At 43.8% G+C, this 26,318-nt stretch overlaps 2 protein-coding genes across 2 annotated transcripts in view; one reads left to right on the top strand and one right to left on the bottom strand.

Moving 5' to 3' along the window:
* Nif3l1 (NGG1 interacting factor 3 like 1) overlaps nt 1-1,988 on the bottom strand; it is a 13,671-nt gene extending 11,683 nt beyond the window's left edge. The window contains exon 1 of the mRNA XM_028765823.1: nt 1,337-1,988. Within this exon, the coding sequence (XP_028621656.1) occupies nt 1,337-1,769 (433 nt within the window). The 5' untranslated portion in view covers nt 1,770-1,988. The remainder of the gene's footprint in view (nt 1-1,336) is intronic.
* Nucleotides 1,989-4,133: 2,145 nt separating this feature from the next.
* Nucleotides 4,134-18,402, top strand: Ppil3 (peptidylprolyl isomerase like 3). Its single transcript, XM_028765693.1, has 7 exons — nt 4,134-4,427; nt 4,926-4,976; nt 6,415-6,489; nt 8,203-8,296; nt 11,060-11,127; nt 14,784-14,902; nt 18,043-18,402. Exons 2-7 carry the CDS (start codon nt 4,974-4,976, stop codon nt 18,167-18,169), a joined length of 486 nt encoding a protein of 161 aa, XP_028621526.1. The 5' UTR covers nt 4,134-4,427; nt 4,926-4,973; the 3' UTR covers nt 18,170-18,402.
* The last annotated feature ends 7,916 nt before the right edge of the window (nt 18,403-26,318 follow it).

Raw genomic sequence — 26,318 nt, 5'->3', positions numbered from 1 at the left:
TTTTTTTTTTTTGGTTTTTTGAGACAGGGTTTCTCTGTGTAGCCCTGGCTGTCCTGGAACTTACTCTGTAGACCAGGTTGGCCTCGAACTCAGAAATCTGCCTGCCTCTGCCTCCTAAGTGCTGGGATTAAAGGCATGTGCCACCACTGCCTGGCTTGTTTTGTCTTTTAATTATCCACTGTTTGATCAATCTATTCATCTAAAACAAAGTTTACATATACATACATATATGATACATATATGTTGAACACATTTATAATGACCATTTTGTTATAAAGGTTTCAGTCCAGGGCCAGGTATGGTGGTGTACACCTTTAATCCCAGAACTGGGAAGGACCAGCCTGGTCTACAAGGAAGTTCCAAGTCAGCCAAGGCTACATAGTGAGACTGCAAAAAACAAAAGAACAACAAAAAAATTGTTTTAGCCCAAAATGAGTACCAGATTAAGCTAAACCATGAGGAACTCACTCATTGTGCTGGATGGAAGCACTCTGTGAGAGCCTGAGGCCATCTGTGTACGGTCAACAGGCTTCCAACTCTAGTTCTGGGAAACAGGAGAACCTCAAGCTTGAGACCAGACTAAACTACAAAACAAGACCCTTAGCAGGAAGGCAGGGGAGGGGAGCCAGACAGCTCACTGGATAAAGGTGCTTATCACACAGACCTACTGACTGAGTTCAGCAGCAGGAGCCCATGGTGTGGGGAGGGAATCAGGTCCTGAACGTTGTCCTCCGTGTGCTCCCACACTTACACACAAATAAAGCCAAGGCAACAGCCAATCGGACAGAAAGCTTGATGTCTCCGAGCTAACCGAGCAAGCACATCCTGAGCATCCCAGCAGCTGTGAGCCCTGAGATGCTGGTACCTCACTGTGAATAACTGAACCATGAAGCTCATGCAGCAATGAAGACTCACGCTCTGCTTTCTCGCTGAAACTAACACATTATCCTCCCTGTTCTCGTTAGTTTTTGTCAGTTTGGGGTCAAAGCTGGGGTCAGCTGGGAAAAGGAAACCTCAACTGAAACAAAAATACCTCCGCCACACTGCCTGTAGGCAAGTCAGTGGGGCAAAACACTCAACAGATATAAAAATAAAATACATGTTCAAATGAAACTTACTTACCAAATTTAAGCAGCACATTATTTTTAATATTATATAAAGACAAAAAAACCTGTTGTCTCTAAAAACAATTAAAACTTTTTTTTTTTTTTGGTTTTTTGAGACAGGGTTTCTCTGTGTAGTCCTGGAGAATTAAAACTTTATTAGGAAGACATTCTAAAGTTTCAAAGTATTTGTAGGGAAATCATTAAATTTGGAAGGACAAGAGTTTTCTCACCAAGCCCTTTGGCCAACCAGCTGTTGACTCCCTGAGGTGCAGCATCATAGGCTGTGTGGGGAGAGTAGATGGCGACTCTGTTCTCCAGAGCCCGGATCACGAGGCGCTCCTTCCAGGTTTTCCAAGTTATATGCTTCATGGGCCGGAAAACAGGTGGGTGGTAGGAGAGGATGAGATCTGCCTTCTTTTGCAGAGCCTCCTCCATGACCTCCTCCGTCAGGTCATTGGTCAGGAAGAGCGTATTTACAGTATGGGGTGGGCTTGGCTCCACCAGTAATCCCACATTGTCCCAGCTCTCAGCAAAGGAGAGGGATGCAAAGTCATTCAAGGAAGAGAGAAGAGCCTTCAGATCCATGAAGGAACGAGATGAGCTGCAGATCCACCACCGCGCACGACGCACACTCGTAGGGACCAGGTGTGCAGATGACAGCATACGGAAACCAGGTAGAAAAGAAGGAACACAACACAGGAAATGGTCTTTCCGTACAGTTCACTTCTGCACTTTCAGGCAGAAAGCATGGGAGTAAAACAGCTCTCACCACTGACCCAGATTCAAACAGTGGCTCTGACACCCTGCAGCATGTTGGGCTCAGCCAAGACACCTGACCTCTTCATTTTCTTCAAAGGCATTAGTATATCACCTAGCAGAGCATGACATGATATAAATGTTCATCCCCTCTTATACCCTCGCTGATCTCCTCACTGCTGCTTCAACCATACACCCTGTATCTCTGCTACACACATATACCACACACACACACACTCACAGAGAAACCCACACAGCAAGATATACACATAGACTATAGACTAAAACTAACATATTCAAGGGCTGAAGATGTAGCTCAGTTGGTAGAATGCTTACCTACCATGTACAAGGGGTTAGTCCCCAGCACCACAGACTAACTGGGTGTAGTGCCACAGGTCTGTGATCCCAGCACTTGGGAGATAGAGGATGAGATGCAAGGCCAGCCTCAACTATACAGTCAGTTCAAGGCCAGCCTGGGTTACATAAAACCCTGTTGCAAACATCATTTAAAATTTTGAGTGCATGAGCAAGAACTGGGGCAGACAGGTCACTCCACAAATGAACAGAGCCAAGGCAAGAAAAGGCCAGAGCTGCGGCCCCTGAACACAGGCCAACTGCTACACAGAGAAACAGAGAGGAAAAGCATAGGGCCCCTACCCGCATATTCTATGGTCATTAACTGAATGGTGGGAGGGTAGTGTCACTAAAGAACCAAAGCAATTCAAAACAGAGAAATATATTTAGCATGACCTGAGAGTTAACAATAGACTTGAATAAAGAGAACATGTTTGCCTCAAACAGGTGTTGTTTTTGACACCTGGTGTAATTGTCGTCTCCCATCTCTCTGTTAAGCTAGGCCTAGTCCTGGAAGCTTCTAGCCATTGTACAATCTTATCTAGGCCTAAAATGTTTTCAGCCTCTGAGAATTACTGCTGAATAAGGTCACCTTTTCTAGTTCTCTCTGAGCTCTGACTGGCTGATCAACTCAGCTATTCTGGTTCAAAAGTCCTCTCCAAGCTGACTGATTGAATCTGGCTTCTCTCTCAGCCTCTGATTGAATTGTTCTGCATGACTTCAAACTAACCCTGGTGATCTGTTCTAATTTTCTGGCTGCTGCTTGTTCTCTGGCTCATACTGGCTTTACCTATATCTAATTTGTTCTTTTTCTGCAAGCTCTCTCTATGTAACTGTCCCAGTAAAACTGCCTCCAGTCTCTCTCTGCACTACCCCTTCAGTAGCCTCTTTTCTCCCTGTTCTCGAGAGTTGGCCATATCCTATTCTGTCAAATCTTTCTCTGATTACTCACTTTGTCTGCCACTCAGTTAGACATCACGTTCAAACATGGATGCTTCCTTCTACAAACTAACTTTATCCTCATTGTTTGAGATTAAAGATGTGTGCTGCCAGGCAGTGGTAATCCCAGCACTTGGGAGGCAGAGGCAGGCAGATTTCTGAGTTCGAGGCCAGCCTGGTCTACAGAGTGAGTTCCAGGACAGCCAGGGCTACACAGAGAAACTCTGTCTCGAAAAACCAAAAAAAAAAAAAAGAAAAGAAAAGAAAAAAGAAAAAAGATGTGCGTTAAGGGCTGAGACACACCACTATTAGAAAGATTTTTTTTTCCCAAGTAATACAATCTCTGGGGTTCACAGTGTGATCAAATATCCTGCTCAACGAGCTACCAAAGAAACTGATGTAACTTGTGACTTTATTGTTATTCAATAAACTTCAATTGTGAGAGGACAAGAATGTGTCCCGATCTGATTCTGGCACAATGTGCTCACACTACAGACACGTTTAAAGCATTATTTCAATGGACTGGAGCTGCTCTACGGTGGAGATACTGGACTATCCATTGCTATTCTACATTATCTTTAGCCTTCTGAACAGCCATTTGCTATTTTCAATTACATCAGAGCTCTCTTTACACTCGCGTATGGTTCTTCCTTCTTTCACTTATGCATGGCTCAAGGCCTTTTCCAGAATAATCAAGGGCCGCGTGGCACAGCCTTTATTCCTGGAGTCAGGACCCTCGCCCCTCCTGCAGCAAAGCAGTTTTCTGCCGCAATCTCTCATGTGCTCATGCTCCGCAGCACCCTACAGTCACCACAGCCGGCCTCGATGTGCATCTCCAGCGAGAACAGATTACCCCGCGAGCCTTTCATTCGTTCGCTACTCACCAGTCGCAGAAACAATTCTGGTATGTCACTTCCGCTCTGCCCTGAAGCTCCTGGCAATGTAGGAAGAAGTTGGGCGGAAGTGGTCCGGTGTGCTTTGTTTCCGACTCCAGACTGTATGAGGTTGCTGGGAGATAGTGGATTCTGCTTCTTAGTGAGATTGTCAGTAGAGCCCTCTTGCTGTCGCAAGGGCGGAGGGGTGTGGTGCATGGTCCTCCGAGTCCTAGTCGGTGTGCTGAGGAGAGACTGACTGGAGATTAGGGAGTTCTCTGCGGAGGGCCCCGCGCTCCACTTCCGGTGGTGCATATGAACTCTTTTGGAACCTGCAGGCATGCGGGTGCCTGTGGTTGAGGCTTTTCTGTTCCTGCAGCAGCGGTGCTGAGCGAAGTGGGTAAGTGTGGGGTAAAGGTTTTTATCCTTTTATTCCTGCACTCAAACACCTGCTGCGCCCCACGTTGATGCAACTTTATTTCTTGGGATACTCGTGATGAAGTCTCGAGATGGTGTTTCGGGGACTTTTAAATACGATTGTGAAGTTAGCAAGATGTGGCATTTGAAAAAAAAAAAAAACTGTGAAGTATAGAAATTTATTGTATAGACGTCATAAGTAAAGTAGGTGACCCGGGTAAAGGGAGCCCCAGTGCCGATCTAGAGCACTAGACCAGGAGGTGAGGATATGCCTCCCCTGCAGAAAAAGCCTTAAAGAAAATGAATAAAGTAAGTAGAGCACTGAGGTGGCTTGTTGCGTTGGGTAGGATATCAACACTTCTATGATCGGATTTTTATTTAGAGGATGCTGTTCTAAGCTTTTCGTTGTAAATCTACCGTAAAGATGAACATGTATGATGGGAAAGATAGGGCAAAGTGAACTAATTTCTCTTTCTTTTAGGAGCTTTGAAAAATTAAATAGTACTTCCTAGACCCATCAAGAAGGAGAATGGTGAGTATCTTGAATTATTCTAAGTGGGTGGCTGGTTGCTTGTTTTTATCCCTTTTTGGATTCTCTGGAGCTGGAGACAAAGCAGATGTGGGTGCTGGGAACTGAACAGGGCTTCCTGGAAAAGCAACAAGTCCTGTTAACTGCCAAATCCTCTCAGCAGCCCATTACATGTTTTTTAATTATGATTTTTTTTTTTTTTTTAGGAAGTCAGACAGGATACTGAGTGTGTAGCTCAGTGGCGGAGTGCATTCCTAGGATGAAGGGAGGGGAGGGGTCAGGGAGGAGAGGGGCTGTGAAGAGGGAGAGACCGTGTGTACCAGTATAGACGGAACAAAGCAGAATGAACGAGTAGGCATGATCATTACAACGTTATCCTGCTGGTGTGGTGGCACAGATCTATTGTCCCAGCACTCGGGAGGCCAGCTTGCCCCCAGCCTATAGGAGCTCCGGTTCTAGGCCGTCCCTGTCTACATAGATCCTGCGTCAAAAAAACACACACAAAAATTAACAAACAAATAGTGTGCCCTTTCCCTGCAGAGAGAACCAGAGGTAGAATAGCAGGCAGCGTAGCTCCTGTGTCTCCACTGAAGCACCCCAGTCACCTCACCCAGGCACAGTCACTGCTGGATACTGCTGTAAGAAGAGAGGCTAGGGCAGGAGGATTGCTGCCATCGTAAGGCCAACCATGGCTTCATAGCAAGATTTGACTAAATAAAGGGAAGCCTCCAAATAGTTTTCTTCATCTTTGAAATAAGATATGGATTAAACAGTAAAGGAACCAAGCAACAGATACAAGAAGAAAAGGAAGAGGCCATCGAGAAAGCATTGTGGCCAGTAGGTGTTGGAAATGCCAACCGCTTTTGTTTTGTTGTCTTTAGTAAATGAAGTGATTGCTTTTTTTTAACCTGGTTTCTTAAAATCAAACTACCCAAAGGAAATAGTGGAAACTGTTTTGAAAAAATAAATTTATTGGGCTGGAGAGATGGCTCAGCGATTAAGAACACTGGCTGCTCTTCCAGAGGTCCTGAGTTCAATTCCCAGCAACCACATGGTGGCTCACAACCATCTGTAATGGGATCTGATGCCCTCTTCTGCTGTGTCTGGTGACAGTGTATCCACATAAAGTAAATAAATCTAAAGAAAAAAATTAAACAAACAAAATGTTAAAAAAATAAAATAAATTTATTAACTTTTTTCAGTTAAATATTAGTGAGGTTGAGACATAAAAATCAGTAATAGATATAAATTGTTTTTAATTCATGAAAAATTCTAAGTAAAAATAGTTATTTCTACTACGATGATCAGAGCTGCTTTATGTGAACAAATCAGTTATCTTTAATGTCTTTAATCAGATTGTCAACTTGAAGATCCAGAAATACTACAGAACCTGTAGCTATAGGAGTAAATATCATTTGTTTTCACATTCTCCTTCTTTTAGTCTGTGACACTGCATACAGACGTGGGGGATATCAAGATAGAAGTCTTCTGTGAGAGGACACCCAAAACATGTGAGGTGAGTGTCACTGCATATTAAAATTCAACTAATGAGGTGGTACATGCCTTTAATCCCAGCACTAGGAAGCAGAGTCCAGTGTATCTCTGAGTTTGAGGCCACTCCGGTCTACAGAGTGAGTCCTAGGCCAGGCAGAGCTACAGAGTGAGACCTGTTCTTAAAACAAACAAAAACAACAACATAAACACCCTAATATAGCAGGATATTAGTGCAGTTTTTAAAGTAACAGTTCTTTCTGTATCCCAACCAGCTCCCAAATAAATGAGAGAGAGACTATAGAGATTTATTTAATCAAGCTTTATGGCACAATAGCTGAGCAGCATTATCTATTTTAATAAGCTTTATGGCACAATAGCTGAGCAGCATTATCTATTTTAATAAGCTTTATGGCACAATAGCTGAGCAGCATTATCTATTTTAATCCTCTAAACTAATCTACCTCTAGTCTAAATCCCCAAGTCGCTTTCGTCTTGGTATTGCCTGGATCTCTGCTCCTGGCGTGTTCCTGTCATGTCTCCTCACCCTTTCCTCACAGTGGATCCTCTTCTCCTCTATCTCGCCCACTCCCCTGGGTGGGATCAGAAATCCAGCCCTATTCTCTCCTTGCTCAGCCATTGGCTGACCAGCTTTTATTGACAAATTAGAGAATAAATGGGGAGCAATGTTTACACAACATTGAGACCAGAGATTCTTAGAATAAGCATTACAGTGCCGTGTCTGGATTGCAACTAGATATAGGGGCAGAGAAATCAGCATTTGAATAATACAAGGATAATCTTTACACAGGGCACAATAACATTATGCCTTTTGAAACTGAATTATCAGCCTAAAAAAATAAGAAAACTGTCTGTGAACCCACTGTCAGGAAAAGCTTATCATAATTTCAGGTCTAAGTGCACTTTTCATGATGTCAGAGTTCAATAAGAGAAAGGAAGAAACGACTGGGGAGATAACTCAGCAGAGAAGAGCACTTGTTGGGCAAGCATGAAGACCAGAGTTCAAATTCCCAGAGCCCATAGAGAGTGCTGGGTATGGTCACACTGGCCTGTAATCCCAGTGCTAGGGGTTGGGGCAGAGACCAGAGGACTACTGGGGCTTCTGGACTACTGGATAGCCAGTTCCAGGTTCAGCGAGAAGCCCTGTCTCAAAGGGAAAGGGCCGAGGGCAATAGCTTAGGATTCTCAACCTTCTCTTGCTTTGCTTCTGCACAAAGGCTCACGTACCTGCACACATGTACACACATACCACACGTGTGCCACACATACGAAGGAAATATAAGCATCAAGTATACAGTATCTTTTTTTCTTCTTTCGCCTGATTTGTTTTTAGGAACTGTGACTACTTAGTCTGTTGAAATGACAAAGATAAAAGGAAGAAAAGTCAACTATTTTTCTTTCATGCAGTTATTTGTTAAAAGACTCTCCAGCCATGTCTAGGGAACAGTGATGAGCAAGGGACAGGTCACTGCCCTCGTTCATTCCAGCTGGGAATGAAGACAAGAGCAGCAAGTGAAGTGACTGCAAGAGTACAATGCCTTAAGCTGCAGAGAGCGCAGGGTGGAGGATGCAGGGCCCCTGGGACCAGCTGAAGACTAATGCCTAAAACTCATAGTTAAATATGCCACGATAGTATTTTCAGTGACCATGACTGGACCTTTATCTCAAGTACATTTCTGCCCAAACTATTCTCAGTCACTATTTTTATTCTCTTCAGAATTTCTTGGCTCTTTGTGCCAGTAATTACTACAACGGCTGTGTGTTTCATAGAAATATCAAGGGCTTCATGGTTCAAACAGGAGATCCAACAGGTACGTTTTTCCACTAACTGAAATTAGGAAAATTGGATATAGCATATGAAAAAGAGATGTGTAAAGTAATTGAAAAACAAAATGCTATATAACAGGGTTACTTTGACAATAGCAGAAAAGTTTAGGGTTTTGTTTCTTTAAAGATATATTTACTTGTAAGTGTTTTGCCTGTATGTGTGCAAGGGCCCTGTATACCTGCACACCTGCTGACTCCTGAGCCAACATTTGCATTCTGAGAACTGAACTGAACTCAGGTTGCTTCCAAAAGCAAAGTGTTCTTTTTTTTATTACAGCATTTCTTCCTTCCTGCCCACCTCTCCAAACCCTCCCATGTACCTACCTGTCTTTGATCCCCTTCAAACTCATGGAGTCTTTTTGCGTCAGTTGTTATTGCATGGATATATGTATTTGTACATATTGTCTATGTTAGATTTATGTCAACTTGACACAACATAGAACAGTAATTCTCAACCTGTGGGTCACACCCCTTTTCTGGTTGAACAAAGTTTTCACAGGGGTTGCTAAAGACCATTGGAAAACACAGATACCTACATTAAAATTTATAACAGTAGCAAAATTACAGTTATGAAGTAGCAACGAAAATAATGTTATGGTTAGGGGTTACCACAACATGAAGGACTGTATTAAGGGATCCCAGCATTAGGTAGGTTGAGAACTACTGAGCTAGAGTCATCAGAGAGGTGGGAGCCTCATGTGAGAAAATGCCTGCATAAGATCAGGCTGTAGGCAAGACTTGTAGGGTATTTTCTTAATAAGTGATTGATATGGGAGGGCCAAGCCCATTGTGGGTGGGGCCACCCCAGAGCTGGTGGTCTTGGGTTCTATAAGAAAGCAGGCTGAGCAAGCCACTAAGCAGCATCCTCCCATGACCTCTGCATCAGCTCCTGCCTCCCTCCAGCTTTCTTGCCACACTTGATTTACCTTACCACACTGCCTGCTTTTCTTTCTTTTTTCTTTTTCTTTTTTTTGTTTTGTTTTTGTTTGTTTGTTTTTGTTTGTTTGTTTTTTGGGTTTTGTTTTTTTTTTTTTTTGGTTTTTGGTTTTTCTTTTTTCTTTCTTTTTTTTTTTTTTGTTTTTTCGAGACAGGGTTTCTCTGTGTATCCCTGGCTGTCCTGGAACTCACTCTGTAAAACAGGCTGGCCTCAAACTCAGAAATCCACCTGCCTCTGCCTCCCGAGTGCTGGGAGTGCACCACCACCCGGCTTTTTTTGGTTTTTCCAAAAAGAAAAACAAGACAGAGTTTTACTGTGTAGCCCTGGCTGTCATGGAGCTCAATTTGTACACCAGGCTGGCCTCAAACTCAGCTCAGAGAGATCTATCTGCCTCTGCTTCCTGAGTGTTGGGACTAAAGCTGTGCACCACCACCTGGCTACCTACACCGCTTTTGATGATGGACTGTTATGTGGGATTGTGAGTGAAATAAACAATTTCCTCCTCCCCAAGTTGCTTCTGGTCATGGCGTTTCATCACAACAGTAGTAACCTATTAAGCTACATATATTTCCAGATATGACCTGTTGAGTCTGAAAGACATTACCTGTATGTATGTCTTCAAAGCTAAGCATTGGGCAGTAGATAACCAGTTGGTGTGTTCTTCTCTGGGGAGACACCTCTCCTGCTCTTGGCATTACTCAGTTGCCTGTCGTTCTTTGTGTAGGGTTGAGTCCTCGGGGATGTCTCCCCATGCGGTTCAGCTCATCAAGTGTTTGTTTTTTGGTTTGGGTTTTGTTTTGTTTTGAGACAGGGTTTCCCTGTGTGTAGCCCTGGCTGTCCTGGAACTTGCTCTGTAGACCAGGCTGGCCTCAAACTCACAGAGATCCACTTGTTCCTACATTCTGTGAATCAGCAAATATTCTTAGCAGCTGAGCCATGAGACAGGGTTTCATCAAATAACCCAGATTTGCCTCAAACTCAGCAATTCTCCTGCTTCTCTCTACCTTATGGATGCTGGGAATACAGTCTTGCACCATAATACATTAATTAAATGAATGTACTTGCTTTTGGTCCAGCCAGCAGCAAGATTTTTTTTTAGAAGGAAGAGGTATTAGCCCGTGACTATAAAATATGAGCAGTATTAATGAGGAGGGTTTTCTCTTTGTCATGAGGATGCTAGAAGCCAGCTGATGTACAGACAGTTGTCTTGGGTACTTGTAAGGCTGAGACATGAGTGTTGTAAGCTCAAGGTCAGCCAGAATAACTTAAGGAAACCCTACCTCAAAAAATTAGTTAAAAAAAAAAAAAAGAAAGTTGGGAATGCTGGAGATACATAACTCACTGGTAGAACACTTGAATAGCATAATCAAGCCCTGTTTTCTTTTGTTTGTTTGTTTTTGTTTTTTGTTGTTGTTGTTTTTCGAGACAGGGTTTCTCTGTGTAGCCCTGGCTGTCCTGGAACTCACTCTGTAGACTAGGCTGGCCTCAAACTCAGAGATCCACCTGCCTCTGCCTCCCGAGTGCTGGGATTAAAGGCATGTGCCACCACCACCTGGCCAAGCCCTGTTTTCAAGCTTCTAAATGATTTCTCTCTGACACACACACACTTATAGTTAAAGAGTTCAGCTAGGGCTGGAGATTTAATTCTGTGGTAGTACACTTGGCTAGCATGTGTATTGTCCTGGGTTGGATCCCCATCACCATATAAATAAATATGTATTATGGTATAAAACACTTTTCCTGTTTTAGAAATGGAGTCCCCATTGAAGTCTAATTAGATGCCTCTTGGTTTGATTGTCTTGTTATACAGGTACTGGAAGAGGAGGTAGCAGTATATGGGGCAAGAAGTTTGAGGATGAATACAGTGAATATCTGAAGGTATAGCCATGTGGCTCCAGTTATACTCGCAAACTTTTTACATATGATGTAGCACATTAAAGCATTATGAGCTGGGTGTGGTAGCACACACTTCTAATCCCAACACATGGGAGGCAACAGCAGATGAATCTCTGTGAGTTCAAGGCCAGTTTGGTCCACACAGTGAGTTCCAGGCCAGCCCAGGCTATCTCAACAAACGAATCATTATGAAATTAATATACTTTTTTGTAGTGTTCACACACTTGGCAAGTGATGTCAGAGTGGAAATAGTTGGAAGTTCTAGCCTGGCATAAACCTCTGGAGCCATGCACCTCTGCATTGGGATAAAAGACCTTGTCCTTGGGTCCAACTTGAAGTATTTAGTAAGACATATAGGAAAGAGCCTTACCATCTCACAACGAAGTTTGAGCTGACATGAGTCACTGGCCTTTTGAAGATCTGTGTGGCCTTGGCTGGCCTCAAACTCATGGCTGTCTGCCTGCTTCAGCCTCCGAGTGCTGGGAGTAAAGGGGTGCACCACCATACCTGGCCTCTCACTGGCCTCTCTTGATAAGGGAAGGAGAGACTTCTTAGTTGCAGTATTAACCATCATCACTCTCCATTTTTATTTTTTGAAGACTTATTTTTACAATTTTTAATTATCTGTAGGTGTGTGTTTCAGAATGTAAGTATGTGCCCATGAGTGCAGATGCCTCAGAGACCTGGAGATCAGCAGAGCTGGAGTTACAGCTGGTTGTAAGCTCTATGATGTAGGTGCTGGGAGCCTAACTTGCGTCCTGGGAGAGCATTACTGATCATGAGCCATATTCCCAGCCCAGTCTCCAACCTTTCTACTTTTCTATTAGACATTTGGATATTATTATATTATCTTTACTTAATACTTGTGTTAGCGTCCACTGAGAAGTGTATGTAAAGAATCAGTTGCTAGGGAGCTGGAGAGATGGCTCAGTGGTTTAGAGCACTGACTGCTCTTCCAGAGGCCCTCAGTTCAATTCCCAGCAACCACATGGTGGCTCACAATCATCTGTAATGGGATCTGATGTCCTCTTCTGGTGTGTCTGAAGTCAGTGATAGTGTACTCATATACATAAAATAAGTAAATCTTTTTTTTTTTTTTTTTTGGAGACAGGGTTTCTCTGTATAGCCCTGGCTGTCCTGGAACTCACTCTGTAGACCAGGCTGGCCTCAAACTCAGAAATCCACCTGCCTCTGCCTCCCAAGTGCTGGGATTAAAGGCATGCGCCACCACTGCCCGGCTGTAAGTTAATCTTTTAAAAGAAGAGGAGGAGGAAGAGGAGGAAGAAGAAGAGAAGGAGGAGGAAAAGGAGAAAGAAGAAGAGGAAGAGGAGGAAGAAGAGGAGGAGGGGGAAGAGGAGGAGGAGGAATCAGTTACTAGGGCTGGCAAGATATCTCAGTGGCTAAGGGCACTGACTGCTTTTCCAGGGGACCCAGCTTCAATTCCCAACGCTCACATGGCTCTGGCTCCTCACAAACATTTGTACCTCTGCAAGTACTACACACTCCTGATACACACACACACACACACACACACACACACACACACACACACATTGATGCAAGCAAAACACTCATAGACATAAACTGTAAAAATTAAAAAGTAGTTATTAGTTTTTCAAAACAGGGTTTCCCTATGTAGCTCTGGCCATCCTAGAACTTGCTTCTGTAGACCAGATCTCTTGAACTCAGATATCCCCCTGCCTCTGCTTCCTGAGTGCTGGGATTAATGGTGCATGCCACTATACCTAGCTAAGTAAATACTTTGTATTTAAAACAAAAAACTAGCACCAGTTCTGGTGACCTATGTTGATAAGCAAATGCTGAAGAAGATAAGGTAGGATCACTAATTTGAGAACAGTCTAAGCTATATCTTTTTCTTGACCTGGAGACATAGCTCAGTGGATAGAATGGGTGACTGGCAGGTAGAAAGCCTTGGGCTCAGTCCCCAGAGATACATGAACAAGGCATGGTGATGACACCTGTAATTGCAACATCACAGAGGTAGAGAGAGGCAGGAAGGTCAGAAGGCTAAGGTCAGTCTTAGCTACATAATGAATTTGAGGCTAGCCTGGGCTACATGAGATCCTGTCAGAAAACACCAAAAGCCATTATCCTACACACCAGAACTGAGGGGTATTCAAGGTTCACAGTCTATATATGCCAGAGTAGCTCTTGTACTCCAAGAGACACAAGCCAATTAATTATGAAATGAAGACATTTTAGCATATCAGTAGTGAAAAAGCACACTGCAGTCTTTGAACTATGTGGCTCAGGGAATCTTGAACTCCTCCTACCTCAGCTTCCCGTATGCTCTAGGCTTGTGCCACCACACCTGAGCAGTAGTCATCTGTCGCTGAGGTAATGATGCATTATTAAATGTAGCTGCACCTCCCTAGCTTTTCTGGCTGCTATCACCTGACTAACAGCTAATGCTAGATTAATCAGGAGTTAGTTATGTTTTGCTGCTATTGACTGGCTACCACACTATGGCACAGCTTCATTTATTTTAGTGAGATACTTTCAATTCTTACATACCATTCCTTGTAAATTAGTATTATTGATAATTACTGATGATGATAATAATTGATAATTAGGACTAGATAAGACCTCAGGTCAACCAGTCCTGAGCTAATAAACTGATTGATTGGCCATGGAGGAAGATTCAAGGATGCCTTCTTTATGACCATTAAGAGGAGAAATCTGGGGGCTGGGGAGATGGCTCAGTGGTTAAGAGCACTGACTGCACTTCCAGAGGTTCTGAGTTCAAATCCCAGCAACCACATGGTGGCTCACAACCATCTGTAATGAGATCTGATGCCCTCTTCTGGTGTGTCTGAAGACAGCTACAGTGTATTCATATATGATAAATAAATAAATAAATAAATCTTTAAAAAAAAAAAAAGAGGAGAAATCTGGGGGCTGGAGTGATGACTCAGCACTCAAGAGCACTGACTGCTCTTCCAATGATCCTGTGTTCAATTCCCAGCAGCCACATGGTGTAATCTGTAGTGGAATCGAGTGCCTTCTTCTAGTGTGCATGAAGATAGCTACAGTGTACTCATAAGTAAATAAATATTTTTAAAAAGACACAAGAAATCCTTAGGCAGGAGAAATACACTGTTGAGCTTGCCAGGCTCCATCTCTGCTCAGTTGTTAGCTATCTATCTACTACTCAGTTCTTGTGAGCATCTGCATCTTGAACAGACCCCTGAAGTAGTCCAACCTTCCTTGTTTTACAGATCAAGAAGCTAACCTAGTGACCAGTATTTGAGGAGAGATTTGGAGGATTTGGGTTTTGTTGCCTGATTGTTTTTTCATTGTAGTGCATTGTTCCTTAATATAAATGTTAAGGAATGTTTCTGTTATACACAGATAGAAATAAAAGTGTTTGTAACTGCTTCTCCAAAGTGAAAATAAGATGGATTGGAGGATATGATAATTATATAAGCAAATTATATGCTGGGTTTTAGTGATACAGATAATATACAACCTGCACATTTGAATTAATACTAATAGAGAAGCTAGCTAAACCATTTCTTAGTCCCCTGAATATTGAGAAAGCAGAGAGTGTTTCAACTTGCCTTTGGAATTTGCAGTTAACAGCACAGTTAAATTAATGCCTTGGTTTTCTTTTTTAGCACAGTGTTCGAGGTGTTGTATCTATGGCTAATAATGGCCCAAATACCAATGGATCTCAGTTCTTCATCACCTATGGCAAGCAGCCGCACTTGGACATGAAATATACAGTGTTTGGGAAGTGAGTGTTGTAGTCATCTCTTTCTTTGACGTATCAGTGTACATGCATGGTGTGATCACAGCATAGCTAATACTGGAAAGACCAGGTCCACAACTAAAAGTACCTGGACTCCCCAGCAGTCATCAGCTGTCAGCGCTCTGACCCTGAGGAAGTTATGTACTACCTGAGCCTGCCTGCCTGCCTGCCTGCCTGCTTTCTTTCTTCCTTCCTTCCTTTCTTTCTTCTTTTTTTTTTAAGGAGTTAAAAAAAGAAAGAACTTTACCAGATGATCTAGAACTTGCTGATGTGGCCACACCTTGCCTATAGGCAGAGTAGGTGGTATTTTTCAGCTGTGTGGGTTGTGCCTTCAGGGAAGTGTGCCTGATCTGACCCTACGGAGCTGTTTGGCAGTTCTTTCCAAATTATGCATTATAAACACTCAACCTTTAAGCAGATTTTATAATTCATTAGGAGGTAAAATTTATTCATTCAACGTGTGTTTGTCATACTCAGTGAAAAAAAATACATCGACCTAAAGTACTAGGACGTTATTTGTTTGGTTTTAACAAGATTTTGGGGGCAGTGGTGGCGCACGCCTTTAGTCCCAGCACTTGGGAGGCAGAGGCAGGCGGATTTCTGAGTTCGAGGCCAGCCTGGTCTACAGAGTGAGTTCCAGGACAGCCAGGGCTACACAGAGAAAAGAAAAAATAAAACATAGTCCTCCTGTCTCAGCCTTCCCTGTTCAGAGATGCACAGGTAGGAGTTCCCAGGCTTGGCTAGAATTTTACTGAGTAGTTTGGATGTTAAGTTAGGTTTAAAAATTAGAGGATCCCCTGTTTACTTGTGTTCTAAACACCTGTGTCTAGCTTAATATAATTAGTTAATGCAGCAACTGGAACCCTAGACTGAAGGCATCTAGTCATCTTTATGTCTGCATGCCAACAACAGAAAACTGAAGGCTAACCTTAGGCCCCTGAATTACTTGGTTCTTAGCTTGCTTTTTTTTTGTCGGTTTTATTTGTATGATGTTTGACTTTATGTTCACAATGTGCCGGCCTGGTACCTGCAGAGGTTGGAAGAGGGTTTTGGGTCCCTTAGACCTGAAGCTGTGAGCTACCATGTGGTGCTGAGAACCATGTGTATACTGGGAAGCAAGCCCAGGTCCTCTGTAAGAGCAGCAAGTGCCCTACCCATGGAGCCTCTCTCCAGTCCCCTGAACTACTTGAAGTTGTATTTTTATGCACCTTTTCCTGGAAAGAAGATGTGTAAGGGGCTGGAGAGATGGCTCAGCGGTTAAGAGCACTGACTGCTCTTCCAGAGGTCCTGAGTTCAAATCCCAGCAACCACATGGTGGCTCACAACCATCCGTAATGAGATTGGATCCCCTCTTCTGGTGTGTCTGAAGACAGCTACAGTGTACTCATAAATAAAATAAAAAATAAATCTAAAAAAAAAAAAAAAAAAAAGATGTGTAAGTTTCCTGTGGTTTCCTAAGGACCTCTTCTTCTAGATTCCTGACCCTGCAAGCCCACTTGCCGCCCCCCCCACCACCACCACCTCTCTTTTTGCAGAAGCTCAGAATTTTCCAGGTTCTCTGGTTTTCATATAGACCAGAAGATAATTTATAGAACTTAATTGTTTCCACATAGGAATACCTTTAAAAGGTGTGGTTGTTGTGGTTATCCCTTTAGGCGTTCTTCCTTGTGTGCTTCTCTGTGTTTTGTGTTTGTTTATTTGTTTAAGACAGGGTTTCACCTGGAACTCTATGTAGATCAGGAAGGCCTTGAACTCACTGAGATCTACCTGCCTTTGCCTCCTCCCAAATGCTGGGATTAAAGTGTGGGTCACTAAACCTAGCTATTCATTCCTACGTCCTTTTATATCTTAGTGGAAATGCAGAATAAATGTAAATCTGTTTTTGTTTGTTTGTTTTGTTTGTTTTTTAAAGTACATGCTTCTTGGAGCTGGAGAGATGACCCATAAGTTAAAAGCCCTGGCTGTTCTACAGGTCCAGGGTTCAATTCCCAGAACCTACATGCTGGCTTCCAACCTCTGTAGCTCCAGTTCCTGGGGAACTAACACCCTCTTCTGGCTTCCTGGAGCACTGGATGAATGTGGTTTATAGGCATATGTGCTGGCAAAACATGCATACTCATAAGATAAAAATTTAAGTTCATATAGAAACCCTGATACCTGTGCAATATAAGAAAACATTTTCCCTCATTAACTGCATTGGCTTAGATTCCAACCATGGTTTTTATTTATTTATTTATTTATTTATTTATTTTTATTTACTTATTTATTTTTGGTTTGGTTTTTCGAGACAGGGTTTCTCTGTGTAGCCCTGGCTGTCCAGGCTAGCCTCAAACTCTCGAACTCAGAAATCCTCCTGCCTCTGCCTCCCAAGTGCTGGGATTAAAGGCGTGTGCCACTACCCCCTGGCAGGTTTTTATTTTTTTAAGACAAGGCTTCTTGCCAGGCAGTAGTGGCGCACGCCTTTAATCCCAGCACTTGGGAGGCAGAGGCAGGCAGATTTCTGAGTTCTAGGCCAGCCTGGTCTACAGAGTGAGTTCCAGGACAGCCAGGGCTATACAGAGAAACCCTGTCTCGAAAAAAACCAAAAAAACAAAAAGACAAGGCTTCTTTTGATCTACAGTTTTACAGGTTTCAGCCCATGGTCATTTGTCCCAGTGCCTACTCAGCCAGCTCTGGGATTATAGATGTGCTGGGGGCTGGACTTATATCCTCATATCTACACAGCCCTAGGCCCTACCCTTAAAGGCTTATGTACTTCCCAGTAGTCCCAAACGGTTGACCAAACCTCTAGCACATGGACCTCTGAGGGACACTCAAGTTCCAAACCAAAGCAGCAGGTATACACGTCCTTGAGGTCACCCGGTTGTTGTAAAAAAAAGACCTGGGGAAGTGTGGGTCCTGAGCCTCCTGAATTCAAGGCCTCCTCACTCTCCTTGGTGTTTTGTGCATGGAACCAACCTTGATGCTCCACTTTGCTACTTGTGTCCAGGACACACAATCCAACCAGGCCACATGATTGTAAAAGAAGGCAGAGGAGGGTACACTTCTCTGAAGACTGTAATTGCTGTAGGTACTTTACATTACAAGTGAGAAATTTTTTACATGTTATGTTGCTTCTCTTTCAGGGTAATAGATGGTCTGGAGACTTTGGATGAATTGGAGAAGTTACCAGTAAATGAGAAGACATACAGACCTCTTAATGATGTACACATTAAGGACATAACTATTCATGCCAACCCATTTGCTCAGTAGCTGTAACAGACCTGGACAGATACTTGGCAAACACTTAACTGGAGCACGCCCATTGTGGTTTATCCAGTTCTGATTCTGTCAGAGACTGATCCTTCTTCTGGTGTTTACAGCAATGGGCTCCATGTGGGAGCCCTGCAGCTTCCACTCACGCCCATCTTGAACATATTCTGTGTCCCTGCTGTTGTTCAATGTTGTTCAACTTTAAATAGAAAGCAATGTCGTTTTTTATTACATGTGTGTGTCCATTTTTAAGTGCTGGTCCTCATGTGCAGGCCTTTTTTGGCGCACCCAAATTACCATGCTAGGACCTACTACCTGCATGGCCGGGCCGGGTGTGGGGGTGCCCACCTTTAATCCCAGCCCTTCGGAGGCAGAGTCATGGGGAGCGCTGTGAGTTTGAGGCCAGCCTGGTATACGAATTGAGTTCCAGGACAGCCAGGATACAGAGGAACATCATCTCAAACAAAACAAAATGAAAAAAAGGAAGGAAAAGGAGGTGGGGTTGGAGGCAGGCTGGCCTATTAGAGTAGCACTTGCGAAGCTGAGACAGGATCATGGATTTGAAGCCAGGCTGTGCTTCAAAGGAAATCCTGACTCAAGAAAACAAAGAAGAGGACCTTGTTAAGGTCCATTTTTCTCACTGGGGAAGGTTGGGTGTTGTGTTTTTATTTTGTCTGGGTTGGTAGGTGGTTCTGAAACTTGGTAGGTTCCCCAGGCTGACTTCCTCCTTCTCAGTCCTTTGTGTCCCTAGTGCTGTGATTGCAGATGTGAGCCCTCACATTTGGTTACAAATTTTAAAAAATAGTGCCAATACACTGACATCTTGGATCTTAAGAGCTTATTCTGCTGGGCTGATGGTTTCACAGGTCTGTAGGCCCAGCAGTCCAGAAACAGTGTGTCAAGGCCACCCTGCTTTAAATAGAGAATTCTAGGCATATTCTACCATGCTTAACCAGTTATAGCCACAAAGATAACAAAGATAGGGAGGGTTATTCAGATTGTGGCACCAGGGCTACACCTGGGACTCAGGATTCCCATTTGTAGCTCATGCCACATTAGGGATTTATAAAGGCAAAACAAAAAACAAAAGGAACATAAAAACAAACAAGAGCCCTCAGTCTAGATTCTGTGTTCAGGCACTCATCCTGCAATCAGCTTAGCAAACATGCCTTGCAGATGTCCTGGTTATTTCAAGCAAGTGTTTATAGAAGGTACCAGACAATTATAAGAATAGCCCCAGCATTCCAGGAAGTTCATGTTCTTGGGTAAGTGGGGCTTCCATGTTAAAGGCAATTCTGTTCTATAGGCCACTGAAGCACAGTAATTTAAATGTAAAACATGCTAGCCATCACACAATGTGTATCCTAGTTTCACTTAGCAACAAAGGACCTCATATCTAGCCACTTTGTGAAAGCAAGTGTTCTCATCCAGTTTTGTTTAAATAGCTAGAACTAGTCAAAACTATGTATTGAGCGTCTTCCAAGTTTGGATTTAATAGACGTATAGATTAGTCTACTGACCAGACAGACTCATAGACAGTATAATACACAAGACTGACTTTCAGCAAAGTCACATTAGTCATAATTTCACTAGTGAACTTTGTTCTTCACCTTGTACACCTGGAATCTAACACATGAGAAGCAGAAGCAGGAGGATCTCCACATTTGAGGACAACCAGATCTATATAGGGAGTTCAGGTCAATGTGGGTCACAAGAGTGAGACCTTGTGTCAATCCGAATTGTACAGAATACAGTAATAAAAGTGATGGTGTGAATACGATATTTATAAATTACTAGGCTGAAGTAAACACAATAGTTAACTTTTCTGGGTGCTGTGACCAAATCCCTGACAAGCAGCTCACAGGTTTATTTTGGCTCATTGTTCAAGAGTTCCATCTGTCAAGGCAACAGGAGTCCACAGTCAGAAAACAGATGCATCTGCAGGGTTTTCCCTCCAGTGGCATGGGGGAGGGAGAGATGTCCTCACTACTTAGCTCCTTCCTCACCACCTGCTGCTGTGGAAGAGTAGGCCCTGAGGGGATGAAATCAGGAGAGCTAGCCCAGCCTCTCACTAGCTGCAGCACTCAGGAGGGCAGGCCCCTCGACTGAGCAACACAATTGTGTGGGAACAGATGAGGCAGTCCTGAGGGTGTGAGATCAGGAGAGCTGGCTCTGCCCCTTGCCAGCTGACATTGTGTGATCTGGCTAGGCAGTGCTTGAGAGCTTGCCCTTGAAAGACTCCTCCAAGGGGACCCAGGAAGGACGCAACCCCAAAGACACTCCAGAGACCCCTTGCTGTAATTACATGAGTCAGGTCCTTTAATATACGAAGCTTCCAGTCGATACATGCCTCACGAAGGAGGTAGGGGTTATTGACCCTGAGACCTAATAGCTTAGGGTTTATATAGGCAAAGGCTGGGGGGAGGGAGAGGGTTGTGGGTAATCACACACAATTGGTTGTTTTAAATGTCTGTAATATGTGTAAGCAGATCTCACGAGAACAGTCTCTGGTTTCTGTGGCCTTGGGACCCAGTGTGAATGTTTATCTGAGCCAACAGACCATCTGGCTGAATCTAATTTATAAGTCCTTGGGACCTCTGGTGGAAGTTTTTCTAGAGAAGGCTAAGTCAGACACCACGGGAATGGGTTCCCAGACCTTTCAACAGATTCAATTGACCTTTGTTTCTCTAGCTCTGCATCCTTGGGTTAGCAAGCTAGCTGATCTGTTATTGTTAACTATTTGTATTAGTGAATTAAGGCTTCCTGTTATACTATTTAACTAGCTTAAAAAATCCCTTTTCAGCCCTAATGGGATGGGTGTGGATGGTAGGCCAACCAACTCAGCTATTATCCTAGCCCAGAGCCAAAGCTTTGAGTTGGCCCACCCCAACATCTATCCCACTGTGAAGTGCTGGAGCTTGTGAAAGTCCTGCAGTTCCGTGACACAGGGCAACAGCAGGATATCTGAGAAGAGTCCCAGTGAGAATCCGCTATAGATAGAGTAGCAGAAACCAGCAGCCTCAAAGGTATTCACAGGGCTGCCCGCCCCGCTCACTGGCTCTGCTTCCTTTGCCCTTGTGGAACAAATCAGCCAACTTGCCTCAAGGGTAGAGAGACCCAGAACACACAACAGCTTCCATGACAAGATGTTTTTTATGTTTTGTTTATTTTTTTCTTAAGTTTTGTTTTTTTATTTTCTTTTAGGGGGAGAGGTTGCAAGGATGGAGGTTGGATACAAAGGAGATGAGTGTGACATGATGTGAAACTCACAAAGAATCAATAAAAAGTTAAAAAAAAAACACCAATAAATGCTGGTTCTTAGATTGGTGCTTCCCCCACCCCCGACACATACTTATTTATTTTGTGTGTGGATGCTTTGCCTGCCTACGTGATTGTGCACCATGTACATGTAGTGCCCACAGAAGAGGATGTTGGACTGCAGTTACAAATAAGCTACCATACGGGTGCTAGAAATTGAGCCCAGGTCCTTTGATAGGGCAGTCAGTGCTCTTAACTACTGAGCCATCTCTCCAGGTCCTGGTTCCTGTTTTTTATTTAGTCCAAGACCCTGTCTGTAGGATTGTGGCATCTACATTTAGGGTGGGTAGTCTAGAAATTCTCACAGACATGCTCAGAGCTTTGTTTCCATGGTGATTATAAATCTCATGAAATTGGCAACAAGGGCTGGAGAGATGGCTCAGTGGTTAAGAGCACTGACTGCACTTCTAGAGGTCCTGAGTTCAAATCCCAGCAACCACATGGTGGCTCGCAACCATCTGTAATGAGATCTGATGCCCTCTTCTGGTGTGTCTGAAGACAGCTACAATGTATTTATATATAATAAATAAGTAAATCTTTAAAAAAAGAAAAAAGAAAAAAAAGAAAAGAAATTGGCAACAAAATGACTATCATTGCAGCTGCCGTTCTTCTATGGCCCCAGATTGTTGGGTCTGTGGTAACAGTCTAACTGGCTTCTGGGAAAGATAAGTATATTTTTTTTCCTCCCATCGCTTTAGCATAATTCCAGGTGAATCAGATTTAGGGGATAGAGTTGGCCAGATGATTGACAGTCTGGGGTATATATTCAGGATTTTTATTTATTATTATTATTTGTGTCTTAGTTAGAGTTTTACTGCCATGAACAGACACCATAACCAAAGCAAGTCTTATAAAGGACAGCATTTAATTGGAGTTGGCTTACAGGTTCAGAGGTTCAGTTCATTATCAAGTGAAAGTATGGCAGCAACTAGGAAGGCATGGTGCAGGAGGAGCTGAGAGTTCTACAGCCTCATCTGAAGGCTGCTAGTAGAAGACTGACTTCCAGACAGGTAGGGTGAGAGTCTTAAGCCCACACCCACAGTGACACACCTACTCCAACAAGGCCACACCTCCTAATAGTGCCACTCCTTGAGCCAAGAATATACAAACCATCACATTCCACTCCCTGGTCCCTATAGGCTTGTTCAAACATATGAGTCTCTGGGTATGGCTAGCCATACCTAGCCATAGCATAATAAAAAAGTACATTTAGTCAAACTTCCCAAATCCCTATAGTTTATAGCAGTTGAGACAACGTTAAAAGTCAGAAGTTCAAGGTCTCTTCTGGCCGGGCAGTGGTGGCGCACACCTTTAGTCCCAGCACTTGGGAGGCAGAGGCAGGCGGATCTCTGAGTTCGAGAGTTGGAGGCTAGCCTGGTCTACAGAGTGAGTTCCAGGACAGTCAGGGCTACACAGAGAAACCCTGTCTCAAAAAAAAAAACAAAAAAAAAACAAGAACAACAAAAAAAAAGAGCTCAAGGTCTCTTCTGAGATTCATCCAATCAATTAACTGTAATCTCCAAAGAAAGCCAGGAAACCAGCTGGGCAAACTTCAAACTCTGCATCTCCATGTTTGATGTCAAAGCAGTCTTCAGATCTCTGAGTCCTTTTACATTTTTTTTTTCAAGACAGGGTTTCTCTGTATAGCCTTGGCTGTCCTGGAACTTACTCTGTAGACCAGGCTGGCCTCGAACTCAGAAATCTGCCTGCCTCTGCCTCCCAAGTGCTGAGATTAAAGGCGTGTGCACCACCACTGCCCCGACGTCTCTTTTCATTTTTGTTGACTGCAACAAACTTCTTTCTCCTGGGCTGATTCCACTCCCTGTAAGCGGCTTTCCTCAACAGATAGCTCACAGCTCTGGCATCTTGAAAATCTTGGGCTGGGCGGTGGTGGCACACACCTTTAATCCCAGCACTTGGGAGGCAGAGGCAGGTGGATTTCTGAGTTCGAGTCCAGCCTGGTCTACAGAGTGAGTTCCAGGACAGCCAGGGCTACACAGAGAAACCCTGTCTCGAAAAACAAAACAAAACAAAGAAAAAGAAAAGAAATGGCTGGCAGGCATGGAATGAAACGTCTACAGCTATGCAGCGGGGAGTTGGCAGACCTCAACATGTATCTGCATGCCAATGAGTGCTGGTTGCCCAAGGAGACCAGAAAGGAGGGGCAGATCCCTTAGAACTGGATTCACAGATGGATGTGAGCGTCATGCAACCTACATCCTCTGCGAGAGCAAGTGCTTTTAGCCATTTCTCTAGCCCTCTAAAAACAAAACAAAACAAAAACAAACAAACAACAAAATTATAATGGCTACTCCTGGTTGTCAACTTGATTATATCTGGAATGAACTACAACCCAGAATTGGAAGGCTCACCTGTGATCCTGATCTTGAGGCTGGAAGACACAAGTTTCTGACCTGGATCTTGGCATGGAGATCTTGAGGCATAGTGGCTTTGAAAAGCTTAGACCCAATCAATGTAGTACACACCTTTAATCTCAGGAGACTAAGGCAAGCCGATCTCTGAGTCCAAGTCCAGCCTGGAACAAAGCAGGTTCTAGGTGAAGAAAAGCTTAAATCCAGGCATGGTGGTGCATGCCTTTAATCCCAGCATTTCAGGAGACAGACCCATGCAGATCTCTGAGTTCAAAGTCAATCTACAGAGCAAGTTCTGGGACAGCCAAGCTTAGGTAGAGAGGGAGTCAGAAAACAGAAATCTGAGAATAGAATAATGGGGACCACATTCCATTCCCAGCAAGCAGCAAAACACAGAAGCTTCAACCAAGTGGCTCTGGCTTTAAAGTGAAAAACAGAAGGAACTACTGGGACAATGGATGCTGGTTAGCTGGAGCTAAGAAATTAGTGGTGATTAAGAAGAGACCAGCATCATTGAGGTGAAATCTTCTGGGAAGCGTTTTCTGAGAGCACAAAGCGGTTGTGTTCCAGAGACAGCCAAGGTTATACCTCGTGTTGCAGCTGTACTTGGTAATGTGTAAGAGTCCCCCTACGGGGTACTGCTTTTGAAGGCATAAAGAGGTCCTGAAGAGCAGCTGAGGCTTGGCACTGTGAGAGGCCATGGAAGGCCATTGGTAAAGGTGCAGCCTCAGTTGCAGTTGACAGCCCAAGACTGAAGGGGTCATGAAAAGGAGCTGATGCTAAGCACCATTAAGAGAACCAATGAGAGAGTATTAGTGAAGCCCAGTTGCAGCAGAAGGCTCCAGTGTATTGGAGATGCCATTACCATGGGATGATCGCCAAGAACAGCAGCAGCAGTGGAATGAACTCAACCAGAACCTAGAGTGCTACAGAGGGCAGAGCTGGAGAAGTGACACCAGCCCTTTCGAGGAGCCCAGAAGATCATGTGTGGATCCAAGACATTGAAACAAGGAGCTGTAACATTGAAGTTGCATTGGAGATTCCAAGATTTTTTTTTTTTTTTTTTTGAGACAGGGTTTCTCTGTATAGCCCTGGCTGTCCTGGAACTCACTCTGTAGACCAGGTTGGCCTCGAACTCAGAAATCCACCTGCCTCTGCCTCCCAAGTGCTGGGATTAAAGGTGTGCGCCACCACCGCCCAGCTACCTGCCAGCTATTTCATATTGTTGCTGTAATGTGCCTGCCAGTCACTGTCACAGAAAATAACTTGACTCAGAGCAAAGTCATGCTGATTACGTATCTTGTTATGTTCTGTATGAGGTGTGTTAATGTTAAGAAATTCCACAAAGCTTTATGTAGGACCCATCAAATTTAAGGTCAATATGAACTATTATGTCTAAAATGGCTTGAGTCAGAGCTAACCACTGGACAGCACTTCCTGCACCTGGGTACGAACTCACTGGGCTTTTGTGGTTTTTTTTTTTTTTTCCTTTATAAGCTGGCCCTGAGAAATGTTTGTAGTCGTGGCTCAGCCCTCAAATTCTGAGCTGCAACCCTGATTGATTGGTCTTAGGGTGTGCATTCAATAAACCATCCCTGTCTGACTCTGTTTGTGTGGTTTGTGGGGCAACTCCTGGACCCCAACATATACATGTAGGCAAAATATTCACATATGTACATTTAAAATTTTAATAATGGATCTTTAAAAAATACTTTTTTATTTTTTGTGTAGGATGATATTGCAGGAATTGGTTCTCTCTTCCACTATGTGTTTCCTGGAGATTGAACTCGGGTAGGCTTGGTGGCATTCTGTTAAGCCAACTCCAGCACCCTCCTCTTCCCCTGTTTTGAGTTCTGGGCTGGAATTTGCTATATAGACCATACTGCACTTGGACTCAGGGATACCCTTGTCTCTGCCTCCTTAGTGCTGGGATGTGCCACCATGCCCAGGTATGGATTACTCTTAAGAGCGGAGGTAATGGAGGCAAAGGAGTTGCAAGGCTGTTGTTTACCTTTTTAGAGTTACCAGGGAAATAGGAGGTGGGGTGATAAGGGAGGGGTTCATTCTCAAAGCCTTCAGGACTACTTACTAATCTGTCTACGTACACTATTTCTAACAGCTTGGGGGAATATATTTAATGTCAGTGCATGTCATACCCAACCACTAAAAACTAGTTTAAGACAGGTCACAGAACTGTAGTCAGTGAGTTACTAACCAGAGATACTTTGTTGGTGTAGTTTAAAAGGTTGGAACCAGAAGGGAGGCAGAGAGGGAGGGAGGGAGAGGATAATGTTACTGTTACCTGCAGTATCTAAGAATCCTGCAGTGTCTAAGAATACTCAAGAAGCCTCAGCAACTACAGCCACCGCCCAAGCCTTCCCTCCCCCACCCACTGGGGCAGCGGGCCGCGCCTGCGTACTCAGGGCCGGCGTAGGCCCCGCCCACCTACGTCACCCGCT

This window comes from Grammomys surdaster, unplaced genomic scaffold, assembly GCF_004785775.1.
Source record: "Grammomys surdaster isolate TR1022 unplaced genomic scaffold, NIH_TR_1.0 165, whole genome shotgun sequence".
Lineage (NCBI taxonomy): Eukaryota > Metazoa > Chordata > Mammalia > Rodentia > Muridae > Grammomys > Grammomys surdaster.
The sequence above is the reverse complement of the archived record's forward strand: the minus strand, read 5'-3'. Positions and strand labels throughout refer to the sequence as shown.

What these genes read in the sequence shown, in the direction of transcription:
- Ppil3 (XM_028765693.1), top strand. An exon ending in GGACACCCAAAACATGTGAG is followed by an intron (nt 6,490 to 8,202) that starts GTGAGTGTCACT and finishes TATTCTCTTCAG; the next exon opens with AATTTCTTGGCTCTTTGTGC. An exon ending in AATACAGTGAATATCTGAAG is followed by an intron (nt 11,128 to 14,783) that starts GTATAGCCATGT and finishes TTTCTTTTTTAG; the next exon opens with CACAGTGTTCGAGGTGTTGT.